Source organism: Lissotriton helveticus, chromosome 3_2 (genome assembly GCF_964261635.1).
Source record: "Lissotriton helveticus chromosome 3_2, aLisHel1.1, whole genome shotgun sequence".
Classification (NCBI taxonomy): domain Eukaryota; kingdom Metazoa; phylum Chordata; class Amphibia; order Caudata; family Salamandridae; genus Lissotriton; species Lissotriton helveticus.
Genome location: NC_136062.1, coordinates 360034905 through 360050952, shown reverse-complemented (window position 1 = coordinate 360050952; position 16048 = coordinate 360034905). Strand labels below are relative to the sequence as shown.

General features: G+C 43.1%; 1 protein-coding gene across 2 annotated transcripts in view; it reads left to right on the top strand.

Moving 5' to 3' along the window:
• Window positions 1-16048, top strand: part of LOC144826004 (7-dehydrocholesterol reductase-like) — an 84175-nt gene that overhangs the window by 48194 nt on the left and 19933 nt on the right. For both annotated transcript variants that reach the window (XM_078684240.1, XM_078684241.1), the window contains exons 2-3: window positions 3198-3304; window positions 10467-10689. In XM_078684240.1, coding sequence (XP_078540366.1) covers window positions 3204-3304; window positions 10467-10689 — 324 coding nt within the window. In that variant the 5' untranslated portion in view covers window positions 3198-3203. The remainder of the gene's footprint in view (window positions 1-3197; window positions 3305-10466; window positions 10690-16048) is intronic.

The following is a 16048-nucleotide window of genomic DNA, read 5'->3' as shown; positions in this document are numbered from 1 at the left end:
TCACCCAGGAAAGCATTCCAACCCATCTTTTTTTGCCCACCATGCCACCTCAGTTTGGACCCAGCCATATGCAAATCAATGTCGGTCCTCTTCCAGTAGGAACTATCCAGCCTGAACTGCCTGGCCTGGCCCTCCTTGAACCCGAACACAAGAAACCCAAGACCAGTGGCGGCTGACTTGTACTGAGAGTAGTGAGGCACAAAAAAAGTAAGTAGACTTTCCTTCCTAATTTGCTGCGCGACGTCCTCCCCCCTTTGGGTGGCTTATGGAAGCTCCAGGCGCAGCAAACTGCACTACCAATCCTGGCTTTCCTCTCACAGCATGAGAGCAGTACCAGGATTGGATAGGACCAGGATTGGATAGAGCAGGCTCTCTCAGCGCTCCCAAGAGCACTGTAGGCCTGCGCGTTCTCTAACCCAGCTGTCTAAGACAGGTAGGTTAGAGAACTTTAAAATGCACATGTCTGGCTGGCCGACCCAAGATGTCCGGCCACAGAGACATGCATATTTTAAAGAGCACAGCTCTCTGCATTAGCTCCACTCCGTGCTGGCACTTAGCATAGAACTTTGCGGGAGCACCAGATTCCCGCAAGCACCTCGTCTTGCTGGAATCTAAATGCAGACCACCCCTACTCGAAATAGCTATAAACCCATCTTGCATTCCATATTAAACTTAAAATAAAAGCATTTCCAGTCAATAAGGTGGTGCACATGTATTTGCATAAAATGAGAGCTGCTGAATCAATCCTCTGCAAACTGAATATTGCCTATGAAACAACTTAACTACATTATCTGGTGCTGGCCAGCTTTGTGAACAGTCTTTGCTTTTTTATTATTCAATGTTATCTAGATCGTAGCTGTGTTATTGAGCACATTTCGGTATCCTCACTCACAGTTTGCAGTTCATACGTCAGTCTTAAGGCAGGTTGAGCCGACCTCTCCATTATGTCCCAAGAACAGTTGAATTTGTGATTTTCACTGACACAACTGGGCGGGTCCTCGTGCGACTGAATGAAGGCGCCTTAGTGAGAAGCACTCTTTGCCAAGAGCAGTAGCTTCCAAAAACACAGCTTTTGGAGCGAGTACTGTAAATCTGTGATTAAAAGAAAACACATGACACAAAATAATAATTCTTGGCTTATATTGGAGATTAGTTACTATACATTTGAATATGATCATTCTTCTAACTAGCAATCCTGCTTGTTAGACTGGGATTTTCTGTATTCATCTGTTACAAAATGAGTTTTAGGTTAACACTTTTGTACTGTTATCATTTTGTAGACTTTTTTAAAAACAGTAAATGTTTTGACAATGACATTGGTGGATGCTATTGTGGGCGTGGTGTCGTTTTGACAAAGACACTGACTAGTGGATGCGATTGGGGTGTAGTTTGTTTTGACAAATACATTTATTGGTGTATGCTGTTGTGGGTACGGTGTTGTGGTCCCTGTGTTGTTTTGACAAAGATATGATGGCTGCTGTTGTGGCACAGTCATTTTTTGACAATGACATTGGTGGATGCTGTTGTGGGCGCAGTGTGATTTTGACAGTAACATTGATCGGTGGAGAATGCATGACGTTACAATGTATACATTTACAACGCAGTTTTTACACTGCAACATCTCTTACACCTCATACATTTACATCACATACCATTACAACAAATTTTTAAAACTACATTTACAACGCATTCTGTTACATCGCATTATACCTTTACAACGCATACCATTACAACGCAAACCATTACATTGCATTTAAGGTAAGTGTTGCATAGTGTAGGGGTAAAAATTACTATTCACCTCCAAGGGGTGCAACAGTTGGGTAAGTGTTGGATAGTGTAGGGGTACTATGCGTTGTAATGGTATGCGTTGTAATGACATGCGATGTAATGACATGCGATGTAATGCCTGCATAGTAGTGACATGCATTGTAGTGTCATGCGTTGTAGTGACATGCAATGTAATGGCCTCATTGTAGTGACATGCGTTGTAAAGGATGTTGCGATGTAATGACTGCGTTGTAAATGTAGTGCGATGTGATGACTGTGTTGTAAAGGTTGTTTCCCATCGGTGGATGTTGTTGTGGGCGCAGGGCTGTTTTGACAATGATATTGGTGGATGCTGTTGTGGGTACGATTTCAGTTTGACAGCGACATTGGTGGTGCTTGCTGTTGGAGCCTACCTGATTGTAAGCTGCGCTGCTGCCTCAAAATTCCATCTGATGTGTTCTGTAGCAGCCAGCGTTACTGTCAATTGCAGTTTGGGTCCCACCACAGGCGTTTATTTCATGTTTGAGGTCCTTTACACTAAGAGGCAACCAACTCAAGGTTTAAAGAAGTGGTAAAAATCTGACTACTTTAATAGTCATTTACATTACACCACGGCTTTGGATGATACATAGACTGATAGATGTTCTGGACAATAGACTAAATGACAAAGAAGGCAGGCCATTGTGACGATCACTAAAATGCAGGGTGACTAGAATATAGAGTTCCGTCTTGATAGTACCTTTCTAAGAAAAAGAACACATTGATTTCTAGATGTCATTATTATAATATTAATTATTTGTCTTTTAGCTACAGCGTCATACTCCACTACTGCCTTCTCTAAGCGCTTTGTTTGACAGATGTTACTATTGCTCGATTTAATGGTACTTAGTTTACCTAATTTGGAAGGGTGGAGGGCTGAGATGGCCTCTCTGGGATTCGAACGTGTGTCCTGCAGATCACCACATTTGTCAGCATTGAGTGTTTAAGCCACTGACCCATCCTGTTAGCATGGCATCCTTTTAAATGTTGTAATTTATGCCGGCTAAAGTGGACCAATCCGGTGTGATCTGCATTTCTGTGAGTGTTAACTTCTACTAACTGTTGCCACTTTATTACAATATTCAGTGTCGTATCTCCTTCTTACATCAGACAATGTAGTATTTTGTAAGAGATTTCATTTATTTAAATGGACTGTCTCGTGGTCCATTTTTCTTGGGTCATGAAACTGGCCTACCTACCTTCCCTCCAAGGGGCTTTTCCTGGATTTCACGTTTACCCCCCCCCCCCCCCCCCCACCCCCCGGTTGGGGAAACAAAGCTTTTCAATGAACTTAATATTGTTGGAGTGGTGAAATGGTATCTTTTATTTGTTCAAGTAGTGATATTCTAATCTTTGATTCTAAAATGCTATTCTTTGTTCCAATTTTGCAGTTTACAATGGGCGAGGTAGGCCAAGAATCGAAGGAGTCTTCCAATAAAGGGAGCAGAGGTGCCCTAAACGGTGAAAAAGCCAATCTGGGACAATGGGGAAGAGCCTGGTAAGTTGCCCCTTTGAGACAGAGGGGCATTGTCTTAGTTTATGTTTAAAAGCTGTATATCTCCTTTCTGTAACATGAAACAAACAATAATGCCAGAGTGACCCTGGGAAGGATGACACTGCAGTCTCAGCTAATGGAAGATCCCAGATAGAGTATACATTGGATGACATTCATGCTTGGGATGGAGGTTTTAATGTAAACATTTTGAAGCAGAAACACTCTTGGTGTAAAATGTTATTGACCACTTTTTAGAGCTAAACACGAAATTTGAAATATGAAAACACTAAGGCATAGATAAATCAAGGTAAAATCCGCTCGCAAAGGAGCAGATTCTCAGAATCTGCCCCTTTGCGACCGGTATTTTTGCATTTGGGATGCATCATCCCAAATGCAAAAATCGCAAATTAGGAAATCGCAAAATTGCGATTACTTGCATTAAGGAATCTCAAATTGAGATTCCTTAAATGCAATGCATTAAAGTTTTAAAAATAGCGATTTCGCTAATAGGGATCGCAAATTACCATGAAGTTAAACTTCATGGTAATTTGCAAAAACTTTGAAAAATGCACTAAAGTGCATTTTTCAAAGTTTCATGTTGCGCACACACATGCCCAACATATGTGCACAGATCAATTTCAGGGGTGCAACAGGGTGTCCTTTTGACACCCCTGCACCCTTGAAATCGCATTCTCAATTTGCGATTCCCTAATTGCGATTCGCAAATTGAGAATGTCTTCCCATTCATTGCTATGGGCCTCTAGGCCCATAGGAATGAATGGGGAGGTATTCCTTAATTGCGGCTCGCAATTTGCGAGTCGCAATTATGGAATTTTAAGAAATCGCTTTATTTTTAGTGATTTCTTCATGCATTGCATTTTGCTATTCCTTAATAGCGAATCGTTAGTTTTCGCTATTAAGGAATAGCAAAATGGGTTCTTGATGCATCTGGGGGAAAGCTTATTGCAGCTCAAATCATCATCTTTGACACTATCCGTGCTGCCGTCCGCCTGACTTCATTGCTTTGGCGTACATGGTGTGATAGCAAAAATGGTCCGCTACGTTGCATATACAGGCAAATATATGGATTTAAGAGACCAAATCAATGTATGTCTAATTGTATTGATGAAGATTTCAAATGCAGTGTGGAATTTAGTAAAATGTACTTGAACACTGCCGCAGCAAACTGTTTATGTCCTGCGAAGGATAGTTCTGAGTCGCAAGCCCGGCCGAAACGTCTGTATTTCAGGCACAAAATTCTTCATAGGCTGACAGGCACGGATGGCATATGCAAAATGTATTCGCTCGGCTCATTTTCATTTCTTTTACAAGGAAGTTGGGGAGAGGAGTTGGCCTTACGGCTAGGGCGCTTGACCTCGGACCTGGGGAACTGGGTTCGAGTCTCGGTAACGACGCCAAAACCTCCTGGGATTCTGGGCAACTTAATCTCCCCGTGCCTAAAAAATGAAAGTGTGTCCTCATATAACGTAACTGGAAAATATGTAAAGCGCTCAGATACCTGATTTGGTTCGCGCTATATAAAAAAAAAAAACTCTGCGAAGTTAGCAGATAAAAATGTCCCTTTTCATCTGCTCCCTGTGTCAAGGACATGGACTTTTGTCCAGGCCTTCAGTATATGTAACAATCTTACGAAATAAAGACTTTGTGGCTTAGAACTAGTGCCAGGACCAAAGTTCTCCTTTCTCTCCAGTGTGAGCACAGAGTTCCTCTACACAGATGTTTTTCACATAAGGCTCTATATACTCTGTTAACAGTTTCAGATTAAATCTTTGTGTTGCCTCATGGATTTGAAGCGCTGATAACAGCGCCTCTGCATGACGGCCACAGAGAACCTACCTGAATCCGCCTCCCCAAGTTCAGAAAAATATTTCAATTTAAAAACGAAAATACATACTTTGGATTCATCCAGCGTAAAAATTCATACAGTGATGGCTGTGCCTCATCTCTGGAAATGCAGAAAAGGCAAACTGCACCAGCATCAAAGTCCATATGATGCTGTACTCCTACCAGTGACTATCCCCCAGATTCATCATTGTCCACTTTTGCGAGTCCTTAATAGCGATTATTAAGGAATCGCTATTAAAGACTCGCAAAACAGGATTCATGTAGAAATTGCAATATTATTTGCGATTTCTACAGCTTCCTTATTTGCGATTAGCAAATTGCTAATCGCAAATAAGGAATGGCACCCCATTCATTCCTATGGGCTTAAAAGCACTTAGGAATGAATGGGGAGTCATTCCTTATTTGCCATTAGCAATTTGCTAATCGCAAATAAGGATGCGATTTCAAGGGTGCCAGGGGTGTCCAAAGGACACCCTGTAGCACCCCTGAAATGTAAATGTAGACTGATGTTGCGCACACACATGTCCAAAGGACATGTGTGTGTGTAACATACAACTTAGAAAAATGCACTAAAGTGCATTTTTCTAAGTTTTCGCTATTTACCACAAAATCAGACTTCGCGGTAAATAGCGGATAAAAATAGCGATTTCGCAATTCTAAAATGTTTCATGAATTGCATTTAAGGAATCTCAAATAGAGATTCCTTAAATGCAATTCCTCGCAATTTAGCGATTTCGCAATTTGCGATTTTTGCATTTGGGGTGATGAATCCTAAATGCAAAAATTGTGCTCGCAAAGAACCAGATTCTCAGAATCTGGCCCTTTGCGAGCCGATTTTCCGTTGATGAATCTGGCTGCATGTCTCTCTGTAGCATCTAGGTGGTAGTACGTCCGCTTTTTCATCAAGCGCGGTCAATAATTAGGTACTCCCACAGATGAGTGATGTATTGGGCTGCTTTACCCCCTACAAGCGAGTAAATATTCACAAGCGAAATAAAAACCACAAACAGACACACAAGACTCCGCCCAAGATGTTACCAGCACTGCTCTAGCAACAAAGTCCAGACTGTGAAATCTTCACTGGCATGCCGAAAGTAGGGACATTAGGATTGCTGCTGTCGGGTTTGATGAGAGGCCTTCAGGCCAAAAGTACTCTTTTTGTCTTTGACACACATTAGTAGCCAAAGATCTCGTAAAAAAGAAACCATCGCCTAAAATGAAAAATATCTTTTTACATCTTTTACATGCTTAAAATACCACCATCAGGAATTTGAATTTGAGTTAAAAACCCATGCATTTTAAAAGACCCCTCTTTAAACATTAGAAAGACTTTTTCATTCACAGGTTGCTTTTACGTGGCGGTGTCCACGTTATTTCTAAATAGTTAGGTTACTTACTCACAAAGTGCTTGGTCTCTTCCTGCCCACATTGTCTCAGCAATAGTGTACACCTTCCACATGAAAGACACCGGAGGGCCTTCCTTCTGGCCACATCAGAGATAGCGGACATGGCCCGATTATGCCTCCAGGGAGTGAACTAATGGTGGCCCTAAGAGTAAAATCCAGAGACGATCCCACAACCAGCTCATACAAGTAACCAGAGCACCACCTCAAATAAAGCTATCCCCCAGTCTGAGCAGCCACCCAGCGAATGTCCAAACCCCACCGGCTGAAAAGATAAAGGCACTTCAGAGACTCCATATTTAAGGTGCAAGTCACAAATTTGCATTGCGACCACATCCTGCTTGACCCCTCCTTCTCTCTCTTTATGGGTCTCTATGCTCTGTTCTGGAATGACAAGGCTCCTATAGATGACAGTCTTGTTCCTTTCTACTGCTGTAATGGCGGCCGTGGTGAGGAAGCCTCAACTTGCTACCTGAACTGGGCACTCGGATTATTGTTCCTTCATTAATGGAGAAACAACCTATGTCATGGTCAGAAGTCTAAAGACCTTTTGAGTTGTTACCAGGTCTGGCCTGCTTTCAGTCAACACGAATGAGCACAAATTCAGGAGCTAGTAAGATGTTCTCTGTTCTAAGGGGCTGTAGCAAGCTGGCTCTTTATATAGTGGACCAAAATGAGGTACACTGCATAAAGAGTTCAGGCAAACTCCAAAGTAAATACAGAGGCACAAATGACACCCCAAAGTCTCTCTTTTGTCGTAGCGTAGGTGAGCAATTAGGCATAGACCCTAATCTGGGTTTTCTTGTCCAAGCACGTAAGGTTGCAGCAACATGTTATGGTCTGCTTAGACTCTTGAGGAAGGTCCTGGCTCTTCTTCCCTTTGAGGCCTGCTGGTCCAGGCTCTTGTTCTATCGCGTCTGGACTTTTCGAATGCGGTCTATTTGGGTGCACCACAGAGTACGATCAAAGTCCTACAAATCGTTCAGAACTGCGCAGCCCGACTTCTCATGGACATCCCTAGACGCAGTACTGCCAAAGCGGCACAGCGACAGCTGCACTGGCTTCCAGTGCAGGAAAGGATTTGGTTCAAGGCCATGTGTATGGCCCACAGTTCTATTACTGATAACGGTCCTGCTCTGCTACGTCCTATGGTCCATCAGTACAAGAGCATTCGGCCTTTAAGATCGAACCACAAAAAACTGTTGACAGTCCCTAGGGTATAACGGACACGTATGGGTGGACGTCGTTTTTCATTTCATGCAGCGAAATTTTGGAATCAGCTCCCCGATGCTATCTGGCTCGAATCGAATGATCGCACCTTTAGGAAATTGTTGAAGACCTTCCTTTTCCCTTGAATGATGAACTGCGATGTTGGTCTGAATGCGTTGGGATGCCTCCGGGTAGCCATGCGCAATATAAATGTGTATTCAATTCAATTCAATTCAATATCAATGCTAAGCATTTATTCACACACTCAAAGGCAGTAAATGAGAACACACTAAATAAAGAAATCCAGCACCAATTTATAAAAAATAACACATACTTTTAGATAAATTTAGATACCAAGATCATCGGGTAAGTACTCTTCAAATTATGAATTTTTACAGTTTTCAAAAGTGGATTTTCTGGATTGGTAATGTTATACTATGAAGAAAAACATGTATTACAATCGGGAACTTACAAGAGTGTTTTTCTGGTCTTAGGTGAGTATGGGACGTTGTCCAAGGCCACACCAAAAGGCAACTCAAGAGGCTGTGGGGTGTCCGGGTGTCACAGCGTCGGGTGTCCCATTCACTTCAGTGGGAGAACGGTCTGGTCACAAAGGTTGCAAGCTGGGACTGGGGGACCATGAGATCCTCAGACACCCAGGGACACCCTTGGTCCACTACTCCTCGGGCTGTGGGGATCGGGTGCAGCGGGATCTTTTGGGTCGCATTCCGGTGCAGGAGTCTCTCGCGGTTGGAGGGGCCTGAAGAAAGAGGCGGCAGGTGGCGACTGGAAGTCCAGTCTGGGCAAACCCAAGCTCTGCACAATGCTTGTGTAGTTAGCGTATGATCTTCTTGCACTTGGATGTCTCACATGCCAAACAGGTTGACTGCTAGTGCACCGGAGACTAGTAGAAGTTACACACCCAATGCATTTAGGCAATATTGGAAGGGCTCTATTTCTTCATAATATGATTCCCCCATACTCATTCTTAATATGATCTGATTGAGAAAGCTGAGTCAACACTACTTGAAGTCAAGTCCTATGCGGAAGTTGATCCATTACAGAGTTCTTTTGTAAGTTGGACAAACTTCTGGAAGACTGACTTCAACGGTCTCAGAGAACATTTTTTATTTTGTTTTGAAATATATTTGTATTGCAGAGTCAGGAAGAAAAACATCCAACAAACCAACCCGTACACCAACAGTCCCCATCATACAGTGCAATAATAATACAGTACACAGCCGATCGGCCCACATCCCAGAGGCTGGGCGGCGCATCAATAAGTCAGTTCACTGGAGGTACCTCGGTGCATGCCCTATTCGGGACACAGGTCAAGTATAACACTTCGTATCCGCTTTTATCCCACAACAACCAACCCACACTCTCCATCAGATCCCAGGCCACTCTAATGTCATGTCACTAAAGCATCACAAGTACTATCCTGGGCCAATCGGTTAACGGTCTCAGAGAACATGTCATTGGTTCCGGACCTGACAGTGGACTGGAGTGTATATGCAGAACATGTTTATCTACAGCAAAACATCCTACACTTTCTTTATTTTCTGTTGAAGAGACCCTTGTGGAGTTTAGATTCTCAGCCTTGTGTACATTATAAAAGTTATTTCTTAATAAAAATGGGATGTGGGGAGCAGAGCCAGCCACACTGTAGGAAGTCTGCCATCTTTGTTGCCTCCAGCCCAAGCACTGGTATAGGGGTCCCAAGTGCTGGCAAGAATGTTGGAACATTTGGAGCTGTTGTCAAGGAGGGGAACCAGAGGCATCCCACGAATCTTACTTTGTAGTCCCTGTAGAGGGCTCCAGCTCCTCTGCAACCGAGGATAAAGAGGCCACTTCAGCGACTTACGAGAATACAAAGATAGCACCTCTTAGTACTGCCGAATTTGTCAGACTTGGGTCCGTTCCAAGGCAACTCACAGCAGTGTTTTGGGGACAGCACTCTTGCAGGAACCTGCTGCGATGTACCAAGAGCATTTATCAACTGTTGTGTGGGGCTGTGACATTGATGAGAAGTTTATTTTAAGAATTAGTGACAATATTTCTTGCAGACAGCTGCATTGTGAAGGTGAAACAGGTTTTGAACATATCAGATCTGGTAATGTTATATTATCTCTAGATGTGTTGCTTTTAAACATAATACTCTTGTGGAAAAGACCCCTACACCAACTAACAGTCCAGACCTCGTTCTTAAGCCTTCATGTTGATATCCGCATCAGTACACGAAATTCAAGGATTGCCTCTGTTTCCGAGTTGACATATTTTCATGATGCTCATACGCCAAGAGCAATCAAAAAGAGGAAACACACCATACATTACACAAACGACATCATGGGTGCGCCTAATGGCTACACTGTAAATAACTATATGTATAAATATTAAAGAGCACCCCCAGGTCCACCTGGATCTGTTCAGTACTGTGAGAAAATCTGGAGGAATTGACAGCGTTCTATATTCTGTTCTTGTGGGTGAGCAGCTACATCAGGAATAATAAATCAGAGAGTAAAATTGCTGCTGCACCGTTTGTGTTGGAGTCTCCAGGAGTAAATAAAACAGTAGTTGCAATTTTATTATACAGACTTTCTTTTGGTTCTTCAGTTGTTGTCATTCTGTAAAGAGGCGGATGACCTGTTTGGAATAGTACAGTAACCTCCTGGCTCTCATGTTTGCAGGGAGGTGGACTGGTTCTCCTTGGCAAGCGTCCTCTTCCTGCTGATGTTCGCCCCTCTCATCGTGTACTTCTTCATCATGTCCTGTGACCAGTTCCAGTGTTCTGTGACCCGCCCCGTCATGGATGTCTACACCAGAGCGTCCCATCTCTCCGACATCTGGAACAGGACTCCACTTCTGAACTGGAGAGCCGCAAACATCTATTTTGTGTGGGTTACATTTCAGGTAAGTGCTTCAGTGGGAATTACAACTTAATTACTCAGCTGGCAATAATCTTTCAAAGAGAAAACTGCATTTTATGAGCTTACTCATCTACACAGGTCATTGTATGTGCAGAACTAGCCTAGCCTGTAGGGTATGTCTGTTGTTTTGGGAGTGGGTTCTACCGCAATATGCTGTCAGAATTCATAATCCGCACCTGAAGTGCAAATGCCAGCTATGTATGATGTTGTGTATGATGGTTAAAGCTCTAATACAGGTCCTATAATGCAAAGTACTTTTCGCTAAAAAGCCAAGCTAGGCTTCTTACATAACACCGAACCACTCAGAGACTAAGAATAAAATATTGGCTTGGAATTGTAAAATATGGATTTTAATCATCATTCTGGTGGGAGACAAAGAGGAGGGTACAAGTAAAGTTTGCAGCAGAGAATCTCCTATTCGCCATCACTTCCCTACTCCTGTAGCATCTGTTTGTTCTTTTACCTCCTTGTTGCTCCTTGTATGTGTGACATATAAGACACATTCCTGGTCTGCCTTAGATCTAGTGTTTGTATCCAGTGACAGTAGTGTGTGATATACTTAGCTGGCTTTCTTTAATGTGGAATAAACTCTGATAACTTAAAAATATATATTTGGAACGCCTCCCCACCACTAAAAAAAATCCCTTCTGTAAATACTTTCAAATGATTGCCTACCTATATGTAATTGAAAGTTAGAAATCTAGGGATACTTTTATACTGCGAACCCATGCTCAATATCCTAGTTAAAACACTGGTCAAGGATGATGACCAGCAGCTCTTCGTATAGTATTGGATCCTCGCATGACTCTCAACCAGCCCCAGGTGGAGCTGATAAGAGCTCATTATGGCTCGCCATAACAATTACAGCATCAAATATATATGGCTGCAGATTAATATAACAGGATACAGTAACTACAATGCATGGCAGCCAGAACATGTTTGCACATTTGTAAACACAAGCACATAAACCTACCTAAAAGTGCTCCGCTATCTCCCCGTGGGTGCAAAGAGCAATTTAAACCCTCTGTGGGGTTCACAAGGCCTTCTGGAGCGAAGGCCTTAAATATCTGCATAAGAGGTTTCCACTATATGCCAAATAGAGAACTATAGCAACTGTATGCTTTATAAATCATGTAACCGTCAAGATTCTATACTAATTGATGCCATAAACCCAAATCCATAGGTGAAATTCAACCGCAAGCAGTTCCGAAAACATGTGGAAATTTGCTTTCAACTGAACGTGGGGTAGAGCAGGGGCAGTAGCTGGACAGTATTAAGCTAGGTTCCCACCCCACCCACATGTGGAGTCCACCCCTTCTACCTGCTTGATGCATATATTTGTCAAACTATGTTAGCACTTTGTAGTATTTGGAAATGGATGCATGTCTCTCTATAAAAACCACTAAATGAATAAATACATACAATAGAAAGTAGCACACTAACAATGCATGACAACACAATAAATACAAGTCCTGAAACAAAACATTCCAGGTGGGGTAAGAAACAGCTATTTATTGCTCTAACTACTAGGAGAAACCTGGATTAGTCAGTGGATACACATTTAAGAGGTATGTCACCAAGCGTGCTTCAAGATCACTGCCCGCCCAAAGATCTGAGTCATCTTACTGCTCTCAGGGAAGGCGAAGTTCGAACCTGTTAGAATATGGAAGCCAACTCCCTGAGCAGGAAGAAGATGAATTGGCAATTACTGTCTGGAGTCGGCCAGTGGTGAGAAATGCATACCTTCCAGTTGCTCCTGGTATTACTAAATTTTATTACTGCACTGTGAAGGTATTTGGATGATGATGAGCGGGGCTATTAAGGTGAAGGCTGGCCAAGGTGTTAAGAGAACACACATTTATGTCATTATCATTAATTATTTTTAAGATGTCATTCTGGTGAGGTGACACACCCTTATTTCATCAAAACTGGGCCAGGATTCTAAAGCCCTACACCTGAGAGGACAGTAATGCTGCTTTTATCAATACTTTATGCTTAATATTGTGCTCCTTCTTTTAGGCCAAGGGGCATACATGACTTTAGTCCATTCAGGTTTACACCTGGAAATCTAGGGGAGTCGCTATATTGATTTGTTGCAAAAACCCACCTTTCACAGGTACAAAGCGCTGGACTGACCCTTTGGGCCGTTATGCAGGGATAAAACGAGAATGGGGACCCCGAGACGTCACACTGATCAGTGTCCACACACCCACCCAGCTACAGTCGTCTACATTGGAAAGGTGGCAAATGTACTTTTACAAACAGAGTCCACACTCCACCTCTTGGGTGGCGATTTAACAACATCATGGCGTCAGACCATGATAGGACCGGTAGGCCTCACATGTCCACTCGACCCTTCTTGCTAAGTTGACTACCACTTTAGGACTAACTGGCCTATGGAGGCGAGCACACCCACATGCTAGAAATTACTCTTATTTTTCTGGAGCTCATCATGATTTCTCCTGTTTAGACTACATTCTAGCACTGGCCAGGGAGGGGAGCCCAATATGATGGTCTGGGTGTTTGGCCCGGGGTCTATCTGATATTGATAGGCAAGAATTCGAAGCTGGCATTGGGCTAGACGCTCAATGCCTGGGATCTACGTGATTGTGAGGTAGCAATCGTCCTGAGAGTATATGTGCAAAAAAGGAAAGGGGTATCCCCGACTAGAGTTCCTAATTTCGGGATATGTGACCGTGTGTCAGTACAATAATTAGGAACAGGATAAAAGGGCGGATAATTACTGACAAAAGAAAAGGAACACTAAATCAGCAAAAACGTGTACGGTACAGTTAGATTTCATAACTTTTTTTATTTTTTATTGTTAAACAATCATATATCAAAAAAAGGGGGGGGGACCAATATATTTTATACATTCATTGTTGTATGGTCTCCGTCCTATTCTATAACAGCATATAGTTATACATATTTGTCGCAATGGTTAACGCAATGGATAACTTATTTACGGTTTACATTCGTGGTGCTGTATAGCATATTACATTAAAATACATGGCTAAAGGTTAGGGTGTTACTACGCGCGTTTCGGCTATTTAGCCTTCATCAGGGAGCCATGATGGGTGTTTCTGGAGTACCCGGAACTTATGGTTATGACGTCCTGCAATTTTAGCACAGATGGGTGATGTGGGTATTGATCAGTTGCCAGTAGAAGAAGATAAGATTCTATATGATAACTGGCTTGGAGACAGTCTGTAGTCGTGCGCGAATTTGTTTGATGGCACTTCAGGATACCTCTATATTAGTATGGTGGGTCCTTCGTTCAGAGCAGTCACTTGGTATTTAGTGGCAGTGATGGCACTAATAGATCGTGCCTGGTGTGGATCACTGGTATGTGAGATAGTGGCCGGTCTTTTCTGCTTGCAGGGTTGGTTGGTGGGGCTGGAGTGGATCACTCGTATATGTGCTGTCAGCCAGTCTGTTCCGTTTGTAAAAGTTGGCTGGTGGAGCAAGAATTCTCCTGTGGTAGCACTGTTTAAGCGGGCCGGTGCGTGTCCCGCTGAGCGGTGTATGTTGTTTAGCGAGTCAGCTGCTAGCTTATAGAAGTGTTGAACGGGCCTTCCGATCATGGGTTTCTGCAGGGGTCTCTGTCCCGGTGTGAAAAACCGGGACAGAGACCCCTGCAGAAACCCATGATCGGAAGGCCCGTTCAACACTTCTATAAGCTAGCAGCTGACTCGCTAAACAACATACACCGCTCAGCGGGACACGCACCGGCCCGCTTAAACAGTGCTACCACAGGAGAATTCTTGCTCCACCAGCCAACTTTTACAAACGGAACAGACTGGCTGACAGCACATATACGAGTGATCCACTCCAGCCCCACCAACCAACCCTGCAAGCAGAAAAGACCGGCCACTATCTCACATACCAGTGATCCACACCAGGCACGATCTATTAGTGCCATCACTGCCACTAAATACCAAGTGACTGCTCTGAACGAAGGACCCACCATACTAATATAGAGGTATCCTGAAGTGCCATCAAACAAATTCGCGCACGACTACAGACTGTCTCCAAGCCAGTTATCATATAGAATCTTATCTTCTTCTACTGGCAACTGATCAATACCCACATCACCCATCTGTGCTAAAATTGCAGGACGTCATAACCATAAGTTCCGGGTACTCCAGAAACACCCATCATGGCTCCCTGATGAAGGCTAAATAGCCGAAACGCGCGTAGTAACACCCTAACCTTTAGCCATGTATTTTAATGTAATATGCTATACAGCACCACGAATGTAAACCGTAAATAAGTTATCCATTGCGTTAACCATTGCGACAAATATGTATAACTATATGCTGTTATAGAATAGGACGGAGACCATACAACAATGAATGTATAAAATATATTGGTCCCCCCCCCTTTTTTTGATATATGATTGTTTAACAATAAAAAATAAAAAAAGTTATGAAATCTAACTGTACCGTACACGTTTTTGCTGATTTAGTGTTCCTTTTCTTTTGTCAGTAATTATCCGCCCTTTTATCCTGTTCCTAATTATTGTACTGACACATCGTCCTGAGAGTAGACACCAAGCTCTATTTTACAGAAAACGAGCACTCAGTCAAGTACAAGATTGCATTTTGGAATGCCTATAAAACAGTTCTACAAGATAGAGCGCAAAACCTGGTGGCTCAGAAGAAGAAGAGGGCCTTCCACTTGTTGGAGCGTTCAGAAGCGCAATTGCTGGAGCACGAAGGAGCCCTGAGCCTAGAGCCAGAACCCTCGGTCCTTAACCGACTAATGCTCCTTAAAGAGGAATATGGTGCCTTAGCCCAGGAATATGCGAAAACCATATGCGAAAACCAAATGCTAGCCACACTTCATGAATTATATGACACTGGACATAAGGCGGGTAGACTATTGGCCTGGTTGGCAAGAAAATAATTTGATGCCAAATCGGTGCACAGGGTGTTGGGACAGAGGGAAAGATGATTCACTCATATAGAGTAGCTGAGTCCTTCGTACGATATTACAAAGATCTGTACACTTCTAGACCACTACGACCAACACATCAAGCCTCACCCTACTTAGACGCAATCGCCACTCTAGTTCTATATGCTGAGTCCTGGGAAAAGCCAGAGGCTGAGATTTCATTGACGTCAGGAACGCTATAGAGCAACTGAAACCCAGCAAAACCCCTGGGTCTACCGTGATTGCAGTGGAATTCTGTAAGAGATATGCAGACCTTGTGGCCCCTCGTCTTCTTGACATGTTTTAGAGGCGAACTAACCTGGTGCTCTCCCTTTCGATTTGCAAAGGCCAATTATAGTTGTTATCCATAAAGAGGGTAAACCTAGAGAACGGTGTGGCTCCTATCG